The 21,038-nt window shown below is 31.2% G+C and overlaps 1 protein-coding gene across 3 annotated transcripts in view; it reads right to left on the bottom strand.

The window, feature by feature from the left end:
* Positions 1-21,038, bottom strand: part of LOC142323137 (TAF5-like RNA polymerase II p300/CBP-associated factor-associated factor 65 kDa subunit 5L) — a 118,654-nt gene that overhangs the window by 37,757 nt on the left and 59,859 nt on the right. For all 3 annotated transcript variants that reach the window (XM_075362393.1, XM_075362394.1, XM_075362392.1), the window contains 2 exons: positions 16,521-16,682; positions 13,939-14,088 (listed from right to left, as the gene is read on the bottom strand). In XM_075362393.1, coding sequence (XP_075218508.1) covers positions 13,939-14,088; positions 16,521-16,682 — 312 coding nt within the window. The remainder of the gene's footprint in view (positions 1-13,938; positions 14,089-16,520; positions 16,683-21,038) is intronic.

A 21,038-nucleotide genomic window follows, 5' to 3' on the forward strand; every position in this document is an offset into this window, starting at 1 on the left:
TTCTTTCTTACGCTCTTCGATTATTAGCATTGCAGTTTGGTTCCTGTAAATATTAGCAATCGTTCTATAACACTTCTTCCTAAATTTCTCCTAACACTTCTTCCATTCTCATCTCAATTCTTCTGCACAGGATTCTAGTTAAAATTTTTTATGCATGAGTAGTTAAGCTAATTGTTCTGTATTCTTCACATTTATCTTCTCCTGCTTTCTTTGGTATCATGACAATAACATTTTTTTTAAGTCTGACAGAACTTCCCCTCTTTTTTGTAAATATTACACACCAGTTTGTATAATCTATCACTTCTTCACCTGCACTGCATAGTAATTCTGCAGGTATACCGTCTATCCTCAGAGCCTTTAGGCTATTCAAATCTTTTAATGCTCTATTAAATTCAGATCTCAGTATTGCATCTTCCTGTTCATCCTCTTCGACTTCCTCTCCTCCTTTATAACACCATTCTCTAATTCATTTCCTCCATATAACTCTTCAATATATTCCACCCACCTATCAACCTTTTCTTATTAGATTTCTTATCAACAGATTATTAGATTTTAATCTATGTACCACAAAATTCTCCTTAACTTTCCTGTATACTCCGTCTATTTTACCAATCATCATTTCTCTTTTCACTTCTGAACACTTTTCTTTAATCTCCTCTTCTTACGCTAATTTGCACTTCCTATATATAGTATTTCTTACCTGTAGATAGATCCTTATACCTTCTTCATCACTAGCACTCTTATAATTTCTACACTCATCCATCAGCTGCAATATGTGTTCTGTTATCCATGGTTTTCTAACAGTTCTCTTTGTTTCGCCTAAGTTTGCTTCTGCTAACCCACCAGGTTGGTCTAGTGGTGAACAGGTCTTCCCAAATCAGCTGATCTGGAAGTAAAGAGTTCCAGCATTCAGGTCCTAGTAAAGGCAGTTACTTTCATACGGATTTGAATACTAGATCATGGATACCGGTGTTTTTTGGTGTTGGGTTTCAATTAACCATACATCTCAGGAATGGTCAAACTGAGACTGCACTCATACACATCATTCTCGTTAACCCTCTGAAGTAATACCTGAACAGTAATTCCTAGAGGTTAAACAGGAAAAAAGTTTGCTTCTGCTGATTTAAGAATTTCCTTTTTAACATTCTCCCATTCTTCTTCTACATTTTCTACCTTATCTTTTTTACTCAGTCATTTGACACCTTTTCTTCAGGTTTTTAAACCCCAATCTACACTTCATTATCACTAAATTATGGTTGCTATAAATGTCTGCTCCTGGATATGCTTTGCAGTCAACAAGTTGATTTCTATAAATTTTTGTTTAACCATGATATAATTTATCTGATACCTTGCAGTATCTGCCCGGCTTTATCCATGTATATATTCTTCTATTACGATTTTTAAACTGGGCATTGGCAATTACTTAATTATACCTTGTGCAAAACTGAAGAAGTTGGTCCCCTCTTTCATTCCTTTTGGCCAGCCAGTATTCACCCACAATATTTCCTTCCTCGCCTTTTGCAATGCTTGCATTCCAATCTTCAATTATTATTAAATTTTTTTTCCTTTTTATGTGTTTAACTGCTTTGTCAATTTCTTCATATACAGACTCTACCTCATCGTTATCATGGGCAGTTGTAGACCATATAGATGTTAACAACCATTGTCAGCTTAGATTTTGATTTTATCTTGATTACAATGATTCTATCACTAAGCTTTTTGAGATACTCTACTCTCTGCTCTATCTTCTTGTTCATTACAAAACCTACTAGTGCCTGCCCTTTATTTGCCTCAGAGTTAATTATACTAAAATCACCTGACCAGAAGTTGTTTTCCTCTTCCCACTGAACCTCACTAACTGCTACTACATCTAAATTTAACCTACCCATTAGCCTCTCACTAGAAGAGCTGAAAACAAGGTGAAATCTTTTTCTAGCCATAACTAGATAACAAAGCATTTCCAGACCTATATTTATATGACTTTTTTTCATTATTTTCACCAGTAAAAGATGTCCTATAAGTTTCTTCATTTCTTTGTAGGACACCTGTGTATGTATGTATGTATGTATATATATATATATATATATATATATATACAATACAAAGACATATTTTACTTAAAAATATTACCTTTATTAACTTCTTGGGTTAACTATACAAACTTATAAATTAAATACACAATGTTTCACTTAGAATTCTCTAAGCTTCCTCAGGTGACAATACACATTCATACACACATCATATGCAGATATCAGAAAATATTAAAAAATTGCTACAAAAGGATTTCGCATTGTCCATCAAAATTACAACAATCTGAATAGTATGTATTCTAAATTAAAATCACCAATAGAAAAAATCAACAAGCCACGTACGAGGTGTGATAAAAAAATACGGTGAATAATTTTTTATTAAGAAAAGTAATAAGGTTACATAGAATTCGATTTAATCTCCTTCAAAATACTGTCCTTGGCTAGCAATGCACTTATCCCAACGTTGACTCCATGACTGGAGGCATTTCTGGAAGGCGTCTTTCGGAAGGGCTTTCAGCTGCTCGGTCGTGGCCCTCTTAATGTCACCAATGGAGTCAAAACGTTTTCCTTTAAGCACAGTTTTAATTTTTGGGAAGAGCCAAAAGTCGCATGGTGCTAAATCTGGTGAGTATGGCGGATGTGGACAGACAGGAATATTTTTTTCGGCCAAAAATTTGCGAATGAGAAGCGAGGTGTGACTGGGCACGTTGTCGTGGTGAAGAAGGAAGCCATTGGTCCATTTTTCTGGTCGCTTTCTTCGTACGTCGTTTCGCAAACGTTGCAGTACACCCTTATAAAATTCAGAGTTTACAGTTGTTCCCCTTGGAACGAACTCTGATCGCACTATGCCCTCACTATTGAAAAAAAAAACGAGCATGACCTTGATGTTGGATTTTGACTGACGTGCCTTTTTAGGGCGAGGAGATGAACTGGTTTTCTATTGGGAACTCTGCATTTTGGTCTCAGGGTCATAGCCATAGACCCAAATTTCATCTCCAGTTACAATTTTGGCCATGAAATCTGGATCTGCATGAAGACGCCCTTTCAACTCCATGCAAATTGACACACGATTTTCCTTCTTGTTCGTCACTCAAAAGTCTGGGAACAAATTTTGTACTCACTCATCTCATTTGCAATTCATTAGTTAAAATGCTTTGAACGGATCCGTATGAGATGTTAAGGTCTTCCGATAGCTCTCAAATAGTCATTCGCCTGTTTGAACGAACCATTGTTTCCACTTTTTGCACATTTTCAACTGTTTTTGAGGTTACTGGACGTCCCGCATGCTGCTCGTCTTCAACAGACTCATTTCCGTTTTTAAATCGGTCATACCACTTGTACACAGTCTTCAAAGTTACCACATTATCGCCGTACACCGATTCTAACATTTCGTGAGCTTCTTTGGCACTCTTTTGCAACTTAAAACAAAACTTAATGTTAATGCGTTGTTCAAAATCCATGTTGCGCGACAGACACGATAAACATAACCTCACTCAAGCGGCTCTGGCAGCTGACTGGTAAGCTTGAACGTGTTACAACTTGTCCCTGCCTGTCTCAGTTGATCACGCTATTGGACAAATTGCAGCATATGGATGTAGCGTCGGCAGTTGCCGCTATAAAAATTCATTCATCGTATTTTTTGATCACACTCGTACTATACAGCATTCCATGTAAAGATTTTAACGCATTGTACACTGGACAAACATCTCAATACCTTAAAAATAGAATAGAAGCTCATAAATATAGAAAAAAAGGAAGTGAGAGCACTCACAAAACATACAATAGAACATAAACACTTTTTTAATTTCAACAACACCAAAATATTACACAAAGAACAAAGTACATATAAAAGGACCACTCTAGAAATGATATACATCAAGAAAAATGCAAATGCTGTCAACAATAGAATGGACACAGCCAGATTAAGCAACATACATGTTAATTTAATTTAAAAAAATCATATTTATATTGTAAATTTAGTTTTAAGGAAAATAATATTTAATGTTTGTCATTTTTGAGAAAAATATGTGCATTGTAAGACACAGGTATGTGCAATACACAGGGAATAGCAATGAAGTTATATAAAGATAAGATGAGTCAGGTATGAGTAGGGGCATCTATTACAACAAGGGTGGGGATAAAATATTGTTATTACCTAGGATGGGTAGACCAGTTAATTTCTTAGTATGTAAGAGAATTTTGTATGATGTGTATATGAATGTGTATTGTCACCTGAGGAAGCTTAGAGAATTCTAAGTGAAACATTGTATACTTAATTTATAAGTTTGTACAGTTGATTGTTTAACCCAGAAATTAATAAAGATAATATTTTTAAGTAAAATACATACAAATCAAGAAGAAAATAAACTTAAATTACATTTACATTTATATATATATATATATATATATATATATAGGGATCCAAAAAAATCTACTCACTTTTTTTGTAATTAAATAATATCTAAACAGAAAAAATTACACTCACTAATCTAATGTGTAGTGTAGTGTAAGTTATTAAATTTGTTGTGGTAGATAGAGCTGGCAATTTACACTGTGCATGCACAGGTGGTTGGTGGTAGAAAAAGCCAGTCATAGTCATGCCAGCCAGGCAGTGCAGCAGAAGACAGTCGAGTAGCAACAATGGCTGAGTTTCGCTTATCATATCTTGAACGTATGGCTGTACTAAAGTGATATTGGAGGTATGGGAACATTAATGAGGTACAATGGCAATTCCGGAATTCATAAGGTACAATGGCAATGGCAGAGAGAGTCTGGAACAAGGAAAGATCTGGCCGACCACGAACAGCTACAAGTTCAGCGTCCAGTGCTGCGGTGTTGCAACATTTCACCCGATCATCACAAAAATCAGTGAATCAGGAAGTGTACAAAAGTAGGGCAAGCCATTCAAGTGTAATATGCATTCTGACAAGTGCAAAGTAGAAAATGGACATTCCAAAACTGCTACACCTGATGAACGAGGATGACCCAGATCGAAGGATGGGTACTGTGAATGGTTTCAGAACATGGTTGGCGAGGATGAGGAATTTACAGCGAAGTTTGTGTGGACTGACGAGACGCAATTCAAACTTAATGGTACTGTGAATTGTCACAATTATGTCAAATGAGCTCCTGAAAATCCTCACGCTCATGTGGACAGGGCAGTGAATCTACCAGGGGTTGCTGTATAATGTGGTCTATCAGTGCATGGTTTGATTGGTGCTTTCTTCAAGGGTAACATAACTGGTGAGACATATCTTGATATGCTTCAGAGAAGAATTTTGCCTGCCATCCAACACTGGTGCTGTCAAGTAGCCACCTCGGTCTCCAGATTTGACACCTCTGGGAGACCATCAAGAATGATGTGTACCGATATGAAAAGATCATACAGTTATGTGCTGCCATTATGCCAAATACACTAACAGCCATAGTTCGGTATCATGGGTGTTGTATAGAAGCTGCTGATAGGCATTTTGAACACATACCATAACTCTCTCTCTCAGTGCCAGAAATTGTCACATCAAGTCAAATTTGTCATGAGATATGGACTAGCAGACAGTGATTACTTTTTTTTTGGACCCCCTCTTATATATATACTAGCCGGTCTGTCTAGCCAAAACCTGGACCCTCGAAGCTCAAGTTAGCCCAGGTGAATCCCTTAGCCAACTCAGGGACTACTCAGGACTAAGGGAACTACCCCATTGCCACAGAGTTTGCTTCACTCAACATTCCCAATTTTCCAGGTGGACTGGCACCCATTATTATAAAACAGAATTTTTTTTAAATCTATTTAATATTATTTTATTTATGGTAAATTTAATCCTTCTCTGTTATTCCAGGAAACATGGGTAAAAATTTGGTTGCGATTGATCAAGTACTTTTTTTTGTTTATCCCGAACAAACAAAATCCCTCTACCTCTTTATGTAATAGTACTAGCTTTCCGTCACAGCTTCACCTGCACTATATGGCTACTTGCATTTCCCATAGCATTTAATCTTTTTATTTTATGTTTTTTAGTCAAGTAACTAAAGACAGGTGCAGCCTGGGTGCATATACAGTAATGGTGGCACTGACTGAGTTGGTTGAGTCACAGCGCCTGCACACCCCTTTAAAAAACTGTAATTAAAAAAAACCCGAAAATCTTTTTAAATATTTATCTGAAGAGTATTTGCAAGCCCAGATCTACTAAACATGTCGTTTAGTATAATCAGTATTGGAAAAATTTGCAATCATTGTTAAAAATTATTACCTTTCTTCACTCCCTTTCAAATTTCAAAAATCTAGAACTTGGTATATTTACATGAAGATTATATCCACAAAAATCAGATTGATTTCTTCACTTGTTGCTGAGAAATTAAAAAAATAGCAAAGTTTCTAAAAAATTCAAAAATCCATTTTATTCTTTGAAACTCGGAATTTCAAAAAATGTAGAAATTGGTTTTTAGATATTCACAAGAAGATTGCACACATACAAAAATCAAGCTGATATCTTCATTTGTTACCATGGAATTAAATAATAATACATTTCATTGTTACTCCATTTTACACCTTTACCCCATTTTACCCCTTTAAACTGGGAATTTCAAAAAATCCTTTTTTGTGTGCAGTTGCACGGCAAGAACACGTATACAAATTTTCATCAATTTATCTTCAGTAGTTTTTGCTTGGTGTTGATTATGAATTGCTCAAGATATGTTGTCTTCTATTTCAATAAGACCTCTATTGGAAATATTTCTACTGAAAAATATCTTGGAAGCGGTGCACTGTAAGAGAGGAGCAAGGAACAAGAGAATTTAGCAGCTCGCCACCTAGCGGCCTGCATAAGAATTGTAGCACCACGACAGATTATTTATTATTTACACATTTTAATAAATGTTTCATGTTTAGATAACATTTCCGAATAACTGTGATCTGTTAGATTGAGAGTGTACTTGATGAATGCAAAAGTTAGCCTTCAACTAGTAACAAATACCCACTTTGAATTTTGAAAATTGGACGATTGTTTACAGAGATATTATAAGAGCACCCCATTTGTAACCACCAGTTGCTGGTAATGATTGATCCAGCCTCCCATGAGTTGCTTGCATACCACACTACTCTAGCCTCAAACACAGTCCACAGGAAGTAATCCAGTAAATCAATTGAAGTAATTCAATAAATATTATTTATTATATATCTGAGTCATAAATTATAATCCTTCCTGAAGATGGCAGAATATCCAAAAAAAGCACTTCCACATATTTTTCTAGATATTATATTATATTATATTTTTTCTTTCTATGTGAAAGCACATATTTTTCTTGAACATTATAAAATTACAAAAATAATAAATTAGGTTTATCTAATATGGTAGACCATCTAATAAACAACAAACATTCTATTTCTGATATTAACATGAATTTTGAAATATTAAAAATTAATAAAGTTGACATAAAATTTAATATATTAGAAAAATATTACATATAAAAATACAAACAAAATTTCAATTTTATAAACCATCAGGCATTGTTTGAGGAAGACTTGTCATATAAAATGTGCAACAAATAGCAGTACTCGAATAAATTAATAAGCACTTTTCATTACTTTTATTTTTAAATTTGTATTATGCAATAATGGAATTATTTCAAATCATGACTAAGGATGAAGGACCCTGTGAAAGCACTTTCATGAAAAATTAAGTTGAGATATGTGTTATCTCAATATCCTGTACTGAGTGGTTTATTTAGTAGAATATATATATATATATATATATATATATTTCTTCTCTCTCTTTATAAAAAATTAATTAATGATCGGTTAAAAAAATAAATAATACGCAAGCTGCTGTTGAGTAGTTAACATATTCTGTAAATAAGCTTCAATTCAACTTACATTTGTCATTTTAATTCTTTACTTCAACAATGTCTACTTACTTCCTCAACTGTTTCTGTTGATTATCCAGTGAAGGTTCTTCAATCCCTGATGTCTATCACCATTTAAACATAGAAAGAAAGGAGCAAGGCAGAGCTTATTTTTTACAAAAGTAATGACCAAAATAGTGTAGGCTTTAAGTAATCATTGACCTATATTTTTTTTTAGCATAAAATCTTTGTTATCCAACCAATAAGAATAATAATATGACAAATATTAAAGGATTCCCTCCCATCACCATATGAGTACAATATTAAACTTAAGTAGAGGATCACACTTCCTTCAAAATGCAGAAAATCTACAGACCAGACATCTTTTGTAGGAACTACCATAATTATTCATCACATCCCACAAACAGAGGGTTACAAGCAAGAGTTTATAATCTAAAGTGTACTATCTAATATAAAGAACAAACACAATTATCTAAGATAAATATAGCCCACTCATATTACGACTAATGCAAGTAACAAATATTCATTTTTTAATAACAGTAGAAAATTTTTAAAGTAATATTTTATCTTGGACCATGAGGAACTGAGAAATCATGGAGTCAATCTGAAAGCACCATTACTTGTCTTTCAGGCTGAATTTCAGAGTACATAATCTAATGCAAGAAAATTATTATAAAGAAACCTTAGGAGTAAAAATACTTGTAGTTAAACAGATGTCTAACCACATTTGGAATCTGCGGGTTATGTCAAAACTGATTTAGGAATTTTTTTATGGCTCCTATTGAATAGAATAACTACAGTACACTTCATTGGATGTAGAAACCGTAACACAAACATGTATATGGAAATTAAATGGTGGCTTGTGCCACTACAGCTGTCTGGTTAGTCTAGAATATTACCAATTCAGCCATATCTACCAATTCATTGAATAGAATTCTATCAACCCATTTAGAATAAGTATCATTCAGCCGTAGTAAGAAGTTACTGAATTAGTAAAGAGAAAGGAAATCTTCAATGTAGGATAGTTCAATATCCTGAGCTAAATATATACATATATATTTAATAAATGGATTTAAAGGATTAACCCATGTAGACTGCCTTGATTTAGATTAAGGGAAACTTCAGATGTGCCTGCAGTTCTAGTATGCAAAAATAAATTTTTATTTAAATAGATAATCTATATATCTGCATACATCAATTATCATACTAAATTTCTTTGTATTAAAACTGCTCCCTGATTCATTGAAGTAAATGACAAATAAAACAGGATCTAAAATTGACTTTTGCAGTACAGATGCACAATTCCAATTACGAAACCAAAATCTGTGTCCCAGTTTTACCTTAATATAATGTCCCCTGCTGTTTATTAAGACTTGATCCACTTAATTGGAGTATCTATAGCTCCAAACGGTTTTGTCGGGTCACTCTGTTATATCAACAAGGCCCACAACCTGACCAACTGGGATTTTCATGAAATTTGGTATGAATTACTGCTGACACAGTTAATGAGAAATGTTGATAAGAGTGTTGAAATCTGAATCTCAGATCTCTATATATGTTTTGTTTTTAGAGCCCTTCAAATTTGGTGGAAAATGGCAAATTGTGACTTGCAGCATTAGTATTAGCCCAACATAACTTTGTTATTTATTAAGGTAGAATGATAAACTTACTCATTTAAAATGCTTATTTGATGCTCTTTCACATGATATACAACAAATCTATGTTTACATAAATTTTAATTTCAAGGTGACCTTGAATTAGGAAAAACCTTTTACCTTTGACCTTGAATTTCCATAAAAATTAATTTTCTTTTTTTTACGAAAAATTCATGTTATTTTTCATTATACTACGAAACAGTAGAAAAATTTTGACACTGGGACTGCTTTGAAATCAGGGAATAAAAAATAAAGTGTGTATCAATATTTTAGCAAAATTTACTTTTTTTTAAATTTCTAATTAGTTTTATAACTGCAATGAATATTAAATAAGTCAAAATGAGGTTGAAAATCATTACATTTTATGCTTAAGAGTGAAATTAAATTAATAATTTTAAGTAAAACAATAAATCTCATACATTTTTAAATGATCTAAAAAAACTCAAGTGCAAGACATAATTATGTATAAAATATAGTTCTCAACTTACTTCTCCTAATACAAGAAGCTACAATAGAAATAATAATTGTAGGACTAATAATTAAAATATAATAATGGATATCTTTAAAATAATAATTACAGTTATGATGTTTATGATTTCGGCATTTTGGCCATCTTAAAATCTTACACAACATACAAAAAGGCAAATCAATAAAAAATTCAAATTAAAGTTTTATGCATTCTTAAATTAACTGTTTCATTCCAGTAGCTGTTATTTTAAATAAATATTTTAATTTGTATTAATTTTAACAAAGTCTGATAAAATACATCAACAACACTTATGTATTGATTAATTTTTGTATTGACTTAATGTACTGCTTAATTTTTCAAAGCAATGTTTCTTAATAAAAATAGTTTTAATAATAATGATTTAATAAATGTAATCTGATATCTTCATTGGCTTTCAATTATTGCTACTTAAAAATTATACCAATAACATTAGTATTAAGTTAAATTTTAAAAGATTGTTTATTTGCTTATTTGAAATACGTGAATATTTCACTATCAGTTTTTCATTTGCCTGAGTAGTTTCCTTTTCAGATAATGTATATGTACATCCAGTAGCAGTTTTTGGATTAACTTTCATTAGTACTTCCAGTTAAGGTAATATTAGAATATCACTATGTGCTAGAAAAACATAAGACGGGATGGACCTTGAGAGTGAAGAAAACTTACTTCCACTTCTGTTGATTCATGTGTAGATAATACACAAGCCAACCATCAACCACCATTATAAATGCAGTTGACAAAACCTTTTCTACCAGAAATTTCAGGAAAACCAACTTTTGTTTCGTGCAAAACTTTATGTTATTCATATTCTTCATTTTCAGAAATAATTTTTGTTTTAAGATATCCTTTCCCAACTGGTAAAAAAGAACACAACTTTTGAGTGCCTGGGATCACCACCACTTTTGCTAAACGAGGTGCAAATACTTTTCTTTTTTCTGATAATTTTCATTTGAAACAAATATGAAATTCATATTTTTAATATTTGATCAAGCCCAATCATAAAGCTGAGTGACTGTTATTTGATCTTGGTATAGGCATTGTAAATTTGCTTTTGATGCTAATCTTTTAAGAGTGTCATCAAGACCATCTCATGCACCCTTGCCATGTGATGTGGCAAAGAAGTGCCATTCAGCCTCGGCAACAAAATCTTCCTTAAGATACATTAAATTCACAAAATTTTTACTGTTTTCATATTGTGCTGCTAAGCCATCTAAGAAGTAAATTGGTCACAATATACTTTCTAAAGAAAAGTATAAGTGTATACTTATACTTTTCTTTTAAAAACTGAATTATTTTTTTCTGAAAAAAATGAACTGATATTGTGTCATGCTTAAGACAGTCAGACACAACAACTAAATTATCATTTAAAGAGTCTAAAAATTCTTGGCTTTTAAAATAAATAGCAAAAGGATGAATTGTAGCCTGTTGACTGTTACAGTGAAACCCTTGGGCTTCATCTTGTAGCACAAATAAATAATTTTCAGCAAAGCCACATAATGTGATAAAGATTTCAGGTTCAATTACAGTTTTTACATTTTTTAAGAAGTTTGACTGCTGAGATGCAACGAATGGATGGTGAATGAGAATAGATAATTTTTCAATAAATGTCTCAATAAAATTTTCTGTGTTCATCTTTACTGTTTCTAAACTTGAACAATCAGTTGATATTCAGTGTTTAAAAGTTAATTTGCGCACAGAATTTTCAACAAATACTACATCTAAAATGTTTTTAAAATTGTCAGAATCTGGACAAGTTTTATACTCACCAAGAAGTAACAAATTTCTTGAGATGAATTACAAATAATTTGTGCCATACAGTGTTTATAAGAAGCAAAATTATTGCTACACTCTTTTGTTAAAGAATCTAATTTACATCCTTCACACATTAATTTCACATTCTGATGTGAAACACACACAAATATACTATGAGTTCCACTACCACCAGCTAAAACATAATTTTTAGGATATAAAGCAGCAAATGTAGAAAACCCAATTTTAATACCAGTATGAGTTTCTTTAAACTGTTTATGTCTCTTTCAGATTAGTAAGTACTAGTCTTTTTTGAACTTGAATGTTTCCACAAGGTGATTTAATTGTGACACAGTCTTTTTTGCTTGGCATTACACAACTTATGTCATTTGATTTATAATACACAACTTACGGCATTTGATTTATAAAACGTCTGAACACATCCAACTATATTTTGATCCATACACTTTCCAGGTTTAGGGTTCGGTGATGACAGAATCCCTTGTTCTTTAAGTAGTTGTTTTGCCTGTCTAATGTATAATTCGTTTCATTGTAGAGGGCTTCTTTCACCATCATCTGCTTCTTCTTCTGCTGAAGCCTTATTAATAATTGAGGCAAGTTTTTTCTGACCCTTATCACAAATTTTCCAATCACTTTCTAAACTTGGATTTTATTGTCATTCATGGTAACACTTTTCTTAAATTTTTAGTAACATTATTATGATCTACTTCTTGAAATCGATTACAACATTTATTACTGTAAAAAGTTGCCATATTTCAAAAGATACCTTACTTTTACTAAAAGCAACTACACCAACACTTAGCAAATAATAAACCAACAATGAATATCTTGACTTCATGGCAGGCATATTTATGCAGTGCTCATGCTTTCTTACATCATGTTATTCCACAAATAAATTATTTAAGTAAATCAAATACTATAGGTCACAGTTAATATTGTTTACACTAAACATTGGACACACACTACACAAAGAAAGTGATGATATAGTAAGCTTCAATACATTTAGTCTTTCACTTTATATTAATTAGACTGAGTCATCGCATTACATCATCATTGGTCATTTGATTGAGTTGAGATATACTATTTCTTATTACTAGACAAAACAAATGAGCAACATATTACCTCATTACTTTTAGTTTCTTTTTGCAAGACATTTTATTTGATTTTGCAAGTTCAGCCAACAAAAATTTAAGTATTTACCACCTCAAAACCCCACAAAAAAGATTTTTTTGTTAAAACATTTATACACATTTTATTTCTTTTCTTTTTTGATTCCAATACGGCTCCAGTTTCAAATTTACACAGCTGTTTTATAATATAATGATGACTAGAGCATAATTTTCATAAAAAAATTCAAGACGTTTTTTCTAAAATTCAAGGTCAAATGTCAAAGACCTTGAAATAAAGATTTATGTAAACATAGACATTTATATCATATGAAAGAGCATAAAATAAGCTTTAAAATAAGTCCAAGTTTATCATTCTAACTTAATAAATAACAAAGTTATGTTGACCTAACATTATTGCCGCAAGTCAAATTTTGCAATTTTCCAGCAAATCTGAAGCGCTCTGAAAACAAAATGGATAATGAATGATAAGAGATCTGAAATTCAGTATTTTTTCATAACTCTATCAACAGTTAATTCAAACCAAATTTCATAAAAATCCCAGTCGGTTGGGTTGTGAATGGCTATCCACCTTGTTGATTTGACACAGAATGACTCTCATGAATTCCATCACCAAATGCTTTTGTAAGATTAAAAAATACAGAATTCTTTTCATCACTGTAAACACGTAACTAACTTTTCTTCAAAGAAAACTAAGTAACTAGCTGTCTTTGTAGATTTTCCTTTTTCCGAGACCACATCTCTATTTAGCAAACATGTTGTCTACTTAGCATGACATAATAAGCCATCAAACATCTTTTTCAAAAGTTTGACATAACAATGACACAATCTGTAATAACAGACTTCAAACTTTTAAATGCTTTTATATCTATCAAACTTCTGATAATTTTATTTTTTTTTATGAAATATAAATTAAAATTATATTGATTACAAAATATATAAATATAATTAAAAGTGTGAAAATGCTGCTATTAATAAAACAATCATACTTATAAACTGCAGCACATGAGTAGTCACCAAGCTTCCATGCTCTCATATCTGTATCGTGAGAAACAGACAAAACAACATCTGCCTCAGTAAGGAATGCTGTATCATAAACTGGACCGCAATGACCTCTTAGGATGCAATAACGACTTTCTCTAAAAAAATTAAAAACAATTTAAAAAAATAATAAATTAACTTAAAATTTCAATCTGGCAGTATAATATATAAAAATTTAATTCTTCCATGTATTTTTATTTCTAACCGAAACATAAAAAGATTGTGAAAATCAACATATAAGATGCTACATTGTACAATTATGAATACAAAAGAACTGAATTAAATTATAAAGAACCTTTTAATTTATTTTCCTTCATCTATGCTTAATATAAACTGATGGTAACTAAGAACAGACAGGTTGCATAATTTGTGTAAAAATCAACAGGTGGTATTAACCATATAACCAAGGATCTAATAACTGCTTCATGTGCAGTACTGGGAGAAAGAGATGTGAAATCAGTGCATGACAATACTTAAATTCTATTCATAGAGGATTATGGGCATCAGAATAAACAGAAGAGAAAGTGAATCTCTTTTTAACTTCATATTTTCTGTTCATATTAGGACACTTTTTTGTCTTTTAATACAATAGTTATAACAGATAATATCTGTCAAATAAATACTCAAACAATTTCTGTTTCTTATAAATTAACTAATTACAACCTGTAAAATAGAAGATGTAATCTAGCAATAAACCGCATACCTCATATATACCTAGTTTATGCCAAGCCAAATGATATTTCGCTTGTTTTAAAGCTTGTTCTTTTCTGAATTTATTTATATACAATTGTCTTTATAAAACTCTTTTGTTTTGGGACTTGGACAAAAAATGTACCTGACATTGAATCCACTTTTCAGATGTAATACGGTCTCTAAAGGGACTGTATAGCAAGTGGACCATGTAAACTGTGGAAGTATCTAAGCTTTTTAATGCAGTGGATTTTGAAATTATAGAAGGTAAAAAAAATCATTATTTTAATTTTTAAGATGTTTAGACTGTTTTAATCACTATCATCTTTTTTTAAATCTTTTTAATTAGTTTTAATTACATGAACTCAGAGGTTTTTCAGTAACATTAACTTTTATTTAGAATTAATTTAACTATTTAATTATAATTTCTTCTTTTAATATTATCATCAATTAACACCAACTAATAAATCTTTTAATCATACAAAATAATATGAAATAATAAAAGAATATTTTCATAGGTTTTATGAAAATTCTTTCAAACTGAAAATACCCACAGTTTAAGTAAACATTCATTTTCTAACCACACTGTGGTTAGAAAAACAATTGAGTTATACATCAGAGAAAAGGCAACATTAACTCTTATAATTTTCTAACCACAGACATTTTTTGTAACAACTACCAAAAAATCTTACAAAATATTATTCACTTCAAAAAAGGTTTTATTTAATGGAAAGAACCAAAAATTCATAAAACAAAACAAATATGTTACAAACAGACAAAGCCAATATGTATATCTACCATCATCCTTCTTGATATTATCACTGTAACAAATACATGGCACTATAAATTCAAGAAATAAATTAAAGGAAACTTTAGAATTAGTTTTTTAAAATAATATAAATTACACCTAAACTGACAAACTGGCTAATTCAAGATTTGATATTTGTAATTCTTGACAAAACAAACATGCCAATTTAGAAAGCAGGCTATACATTGCTGACTGAAATTAACAGCCACCAGTTTTAGGATTAAAATTCTTACAATATTTTTTTACAAGTTATAATTTTTCTAAATTTATCACTGTAGCTTATATTAATGTTACTTTAGAATGACAAATAATACTGCCAATTAAATACTGTAAAAACCAGGAAAAGCCTCAGATTCTTCTTATTATCACAACTGTATTAAGTACAATCTTTTACCATTATAGTACAGTGATATTATCTTAACACAAATAAAAATTAAAAACAATACAGCATATGCAGTAGCATTAATAGGGTGATAACGTTTCTTTTTTCCTGTTTAGCCTCTGGAACCACCATAAGGTATTACTTCAGAGGATAAATGAGGATGACATATATGAATGTAAATGAATTGTAGTCTTGTACAGTCTCAAGTCGACCATTCCTGAGATGTGTGGTTAATTGAAACCCAACCACCTAAGAACACTGCTATCCATGATGTAGTATTCATATCTTATAAAAGTACCTAACTACCTTTACTAGGATTTGAACCTTAGAACTCTGACTTCAAAATCAGCTGATTTGCAATGACAAGTTCACCACTAGACCAACCCGGTTGGTAAGCAGAAGCAAACTTATGCAGAACAAAGAGAACTGGTAGAAAACCTTGGATAACGGAAGATATATTGCAGCTAATGGATGAATATATTATTTATCCATTAATATTAATAAAGTACACTGTATGAATATATTATTTTAAAATAAAAATGATTTATTTATGATCTATCATTCACTTTTGTTTATTTTTATCCCATAAAATTCAACACAAATGCTAATTTATAATGGGCAAAAAATATATAAATATATATCATACTAACTGTTGTTGATAAATTATAGGTTGAGTATCACAGCCAAGAGGAACATTTGAGACTAAACAAGGAGGTAGTTTTGTTTCTTGCAGATTCCATAATCTCAGTTCACTATTAAGAGTTCCAGTAGCTAAAAGCTTAAAAGTTCGAGAAACACTTGCACAGCACACTCTGGAAAAAGTAGAGGAAAACAAAATTGGAAATTAATAATATTATGAAAATCTTTAAGTATATATTAACTTATTAATCAGCAGTTTTTATTGTACGGTATATAATTATATATTTTATTTTTTACTAAACATGTATAATTTTTATTATCGTCTTACCATATATTTGTCATAGGAATATTTTCTCCTACATGTTTTGCCACATCAATGTATCAGCATCATCAGGGAATGAAAATTATCCACATCATGTTTTGTAGTCTTGCACACAAAAAAAATGCATCACATCACAATATTACATATTAAAGTATATATTTACAAAAAGCATGCAAAATTGCCATGTTATCCAATCTAATTTTAGACCTGAACTGATTAAAATTCTACTAGTCTAAAATCTAGAATTTTAAAATTCTACTAATCTTTTATTGCCAGAGCAGAAACATGTTATCAGATTCTAATTTATTTGATCATTTGTGTTTTTAACTGAATCATTTTTAGTTTTTATATATTTGTAAACTTTCCCATGCATTCATATTATAACCTTTTTTTTTTTTTTACTTTTAAGGCCGCAAAGGACCACTTTAGTCAGAATAATTCAAGTCTTTTTTGCTGATCTTTTGGCCTGTAAGTCCTTAGCTTTCACTTTCTCCCAATATTTAGTCATTCTTAATGATCTTGCTTTATGATCCTCTTCAGAATAAACCCTTTTTGTATAATTAAAAATTCTTACTTTAAAGTTGGTATTCGGATCTTTAATAACAAATTTTAATTTTTCGGATTTATTAAGTAAATCTTTGTAAGTCAAATTTAATTCTTGCATGTCTTCTTTGATTTCTTTGATCCATAATGGCGGATTTTTTAAAGACCAAAATTGATCGATAATTCTCTTAGTAATCCTATCCTGCGGTAATCTTAACAAGTGTGCACAGAAAGAAATTCGCTTCTTTTTCATAGTATCAATTAAGGATTCCAAGTTTTCGTACAGAATCTGTACTGATTTTCATGTTTATATTTTTTGTTTATGCAGGTTCTATTATAAGAACCTGTTTATTACAACCTTTATTAAACGCTTTTATTATTTTCATTGTTTTACCAATTACATTATATTCATGACCTGGGGTTAATGTTCAGTGTGTTAAAGAGGGAAAACCACCTTGGTTAACACCTCTGCCTGTTCTGTTATCAGTACAGCCATAACTGAGCAAGAGGTTCCGTCATCTGTTGCACAATGTATAATCATAAAGTTTTTAATGAAGGCATTAAACCTGCAGGAATTTTAACTCATTTAAAGGTACAATTTGGGGATGCTACACTGTTCCAGAACCAAGTGTATATGTGGGCCAGACAATTTCAGGGCAGGCGAGAAAGTGTAGAAAAGGAAAGTCATGTTCAACACCTATGGTCAAGTCTCACAGCTGACAACAATCGTGACATTCAAGAGCTTACTGAAGGTGATCGCCAGTTCACTATTGAAGAAATGGCATCAGAAGTGGGTATCGGCTATGGGAGTGTTCAATCTATTATCATTGATCATCTTGGCTTTAGAAAAATTAGTGCTCGATGGGTTCCGAGGTTGTTGACCGAAAATCAAAAACAGGTAGGTTGGAGTTCTGTGAGAGACTTCTGAATTGATTTTGGCAAGAAGGGGACAATTTTTTGAGGAGCATCATCACACGTGATGAGACATGGGTCCATCATTACACACTAGAGTCAAAAACTGCAAGTAAGGAGTGGCGAAAAAAAGATGAGGGCTGCCCAGTGAAGGCCAAAATCTGTCTGTCAACTGGAAAAGTTTTTCAATGATTTTTTTTACTCAATGGGAGTTTTACACATTGATTTTATCCACAATCAAGGAACGGAGAATGCAGCTTACTATTGCCAACCAATACAGTCAACAAAAGCCGCCTAAAGAAACAAAGGACGTGGTATGCCCATCAGACATGTCATCCTTCTTCATGATAATACCAGGCTGCACAACGCGATTTTGACAAAGGATAAATTGGAAAAAATGCACTGGAAAACCCTCGACCACCCTCCCTAGAGTCCAGACTTGTCCCCGGTGACTATTTTTTGTTTGCCACCCTTGAAAGAATCACTTTGAGGAAAATTATTCAAAAACAATGAAGACACTGAGAAGTGCGTGCCCAATTGGTTGACGACTCATCCTTAAACGTTTTACGAACAAGGAATATTCAAGCTTCCAAATCATTGGCAAAAGTGTGTAGATTGGGTAGGAGACTATATAGAGAATTGATGAAGGTATAAATTGTGTATATTATTAATCAATAAATTTATTAAGAAAAGTTACAGTTTATATTTGTATGATTCATCCTCGATACATAAAGCAAGTTGCAATGTTTAATAGTTATCATGCATGCATGGCAGACAAACTATGCATAAAAATAAAATTGAATAATCAATTATGTATAGATAAATATACACTTTTTGTTTATTATATTGTATGTGTGTTGTATATTATAAGTTATGTTGTGTTTATATTTAATGTATTGTATATTTCACTTTCTATACATTATTCCTTTTCTACTTTCAGTGGTATTTAAGTAATATTGTTTTACATGTAAATTGTGATTCTGATAAGATTTTTGTTTGATTACTCTTATGATGTTTATCATTACTCTTGCTCTTGGCTCAAGTATTTATTTTTGAAAGCAGGCTTGATATGTATTATTAAAAATGATGTATTGTATTTTTACTTGTAGCTCTTTATTATATGTGTATTATCAGATTGTATAATATTGTATGTATTCAAATAAATTTAAATAAATAAATATATACAATTAAGTTCGCACAATAGTAATATAAGGGATGAAAAATATATGCTATTTAATTAGAGCCTGAAACTTATAAAAATACATAACTATTCAAAAAAGAAATTGGTACACAAATAGCATATAAAACTAGTAATAATTTAGAAATGAAAATCATATTGATCAAACAGAAAAGTACAATGGCTCTGATATATACAAAATGACTTGTGAATCATGTCATAGTAGATACACTGGACAAACAATAAATTTTAAAAATATGAATGAACAAGATATAGCTAATGTAAGTTTGAATTAGCCAGAAAAATCAAATTATGCACACCACATATCTCGAATACAGGACATGAATATTATGTAACCGATAAAACAATGAAAATAATAAAAGCTTATAATAAAGGTATTACAATAACAAATTAGAATATTACAATAAAGGTATGCAATATGAATGCGTGGGAGAGTTTACAAATAATAAAAACAAAATCACTCAGTTCAAAACTCATAAATGAACAAATAAATTTTAAATCTGATAATATTATTTAATCTGATAATTTCTGCATTGGCAATAAAAGATAAAGATTAGTAGAATTTTAATCATTTCAGGCCTAAAATTAAACTGGACAACATGGCAATTTGTGTGATTTTTATAAATATATACTTTAATATGTAATACTGTAATGTGATTGTTTACCCCTGTGCGTAAAGTAGCTTTAATCCAATAAATTCAAGGTCTTCTCATAGTGTCAAGTTCACTGTAATTTTCTATTTTGTCTGCTGTGGTCGTAATGATTCATAAAAACAATTTCTATTTAGCCAAATTAGTCATAACTGTTTTGTTATCTCCAATTTTAATATTATCAAAGTTCCTAGAAGTTTAATTTTCTTTGTCTGCGATGATGTCATTCCTCAACTTGCTCGTATTCAGAAATTATCTTATCAGTCTTACATAATTCTTTTAATGGTCTGCTTGTTTATAAAAAATTAATCACTGTTATGTTTATCGTTCCTGAATTCCCCACGTTTCTCTAATCGTTCCCAAACTTCCCGTTATGCTGTTTCTTTCCCGCACTAACACTTGCACACTACCTGTTGTCGTCAACACACACACTCTTCTGTCTACGGCCTAGTTTGCTTCCCCTTCTTCTCATCACCTTGACCTTTCTTCAGTGCAGGTCAGACTTCTACTGGGTGCGGATGTTCTGCCTGCGACTCGTTCACGTTTTCTTTCTCTCTTATTACATTTCTCTCATTGTGTCCATTTTATTCATAATTATACAAGTTGTTACATATTGATTTGAAGTGGAGTGAATAATAATTTATAAAATGTTGTTCATAAATAATTAATATTGTTTAATGTTATGTACCATTAAAAGGTAAAGTAAGTGTGCTTTATTAATTGCTACGATGCTGAAATATTTTATGTATTATTTAAAAATTAGTGTTTGAGTTAAAGACTGTAATTTATTAATGTTGGTATACTTCAGTAAAAATATGAACAGTTATTGTTAACAATTATTCACTACTATTATTATTTACTGAAAGAAATATAATGTGGTTCATAGTCCAGTTAATACGTAATG

Source organism: Lycorma delicatula, chromosome 4 (assembly GCF_047948215.1).
Source record: "Lycorma delicatula isolate Av1 chromosome 4, ASM4794821v1, whole genome shotgun sequence".
NCBI lineage: Eukaryota > Metazoa > Arthropoda > Insecta > Hemiptera > Fulgoridae > Lycorma > Lycorma delicatula.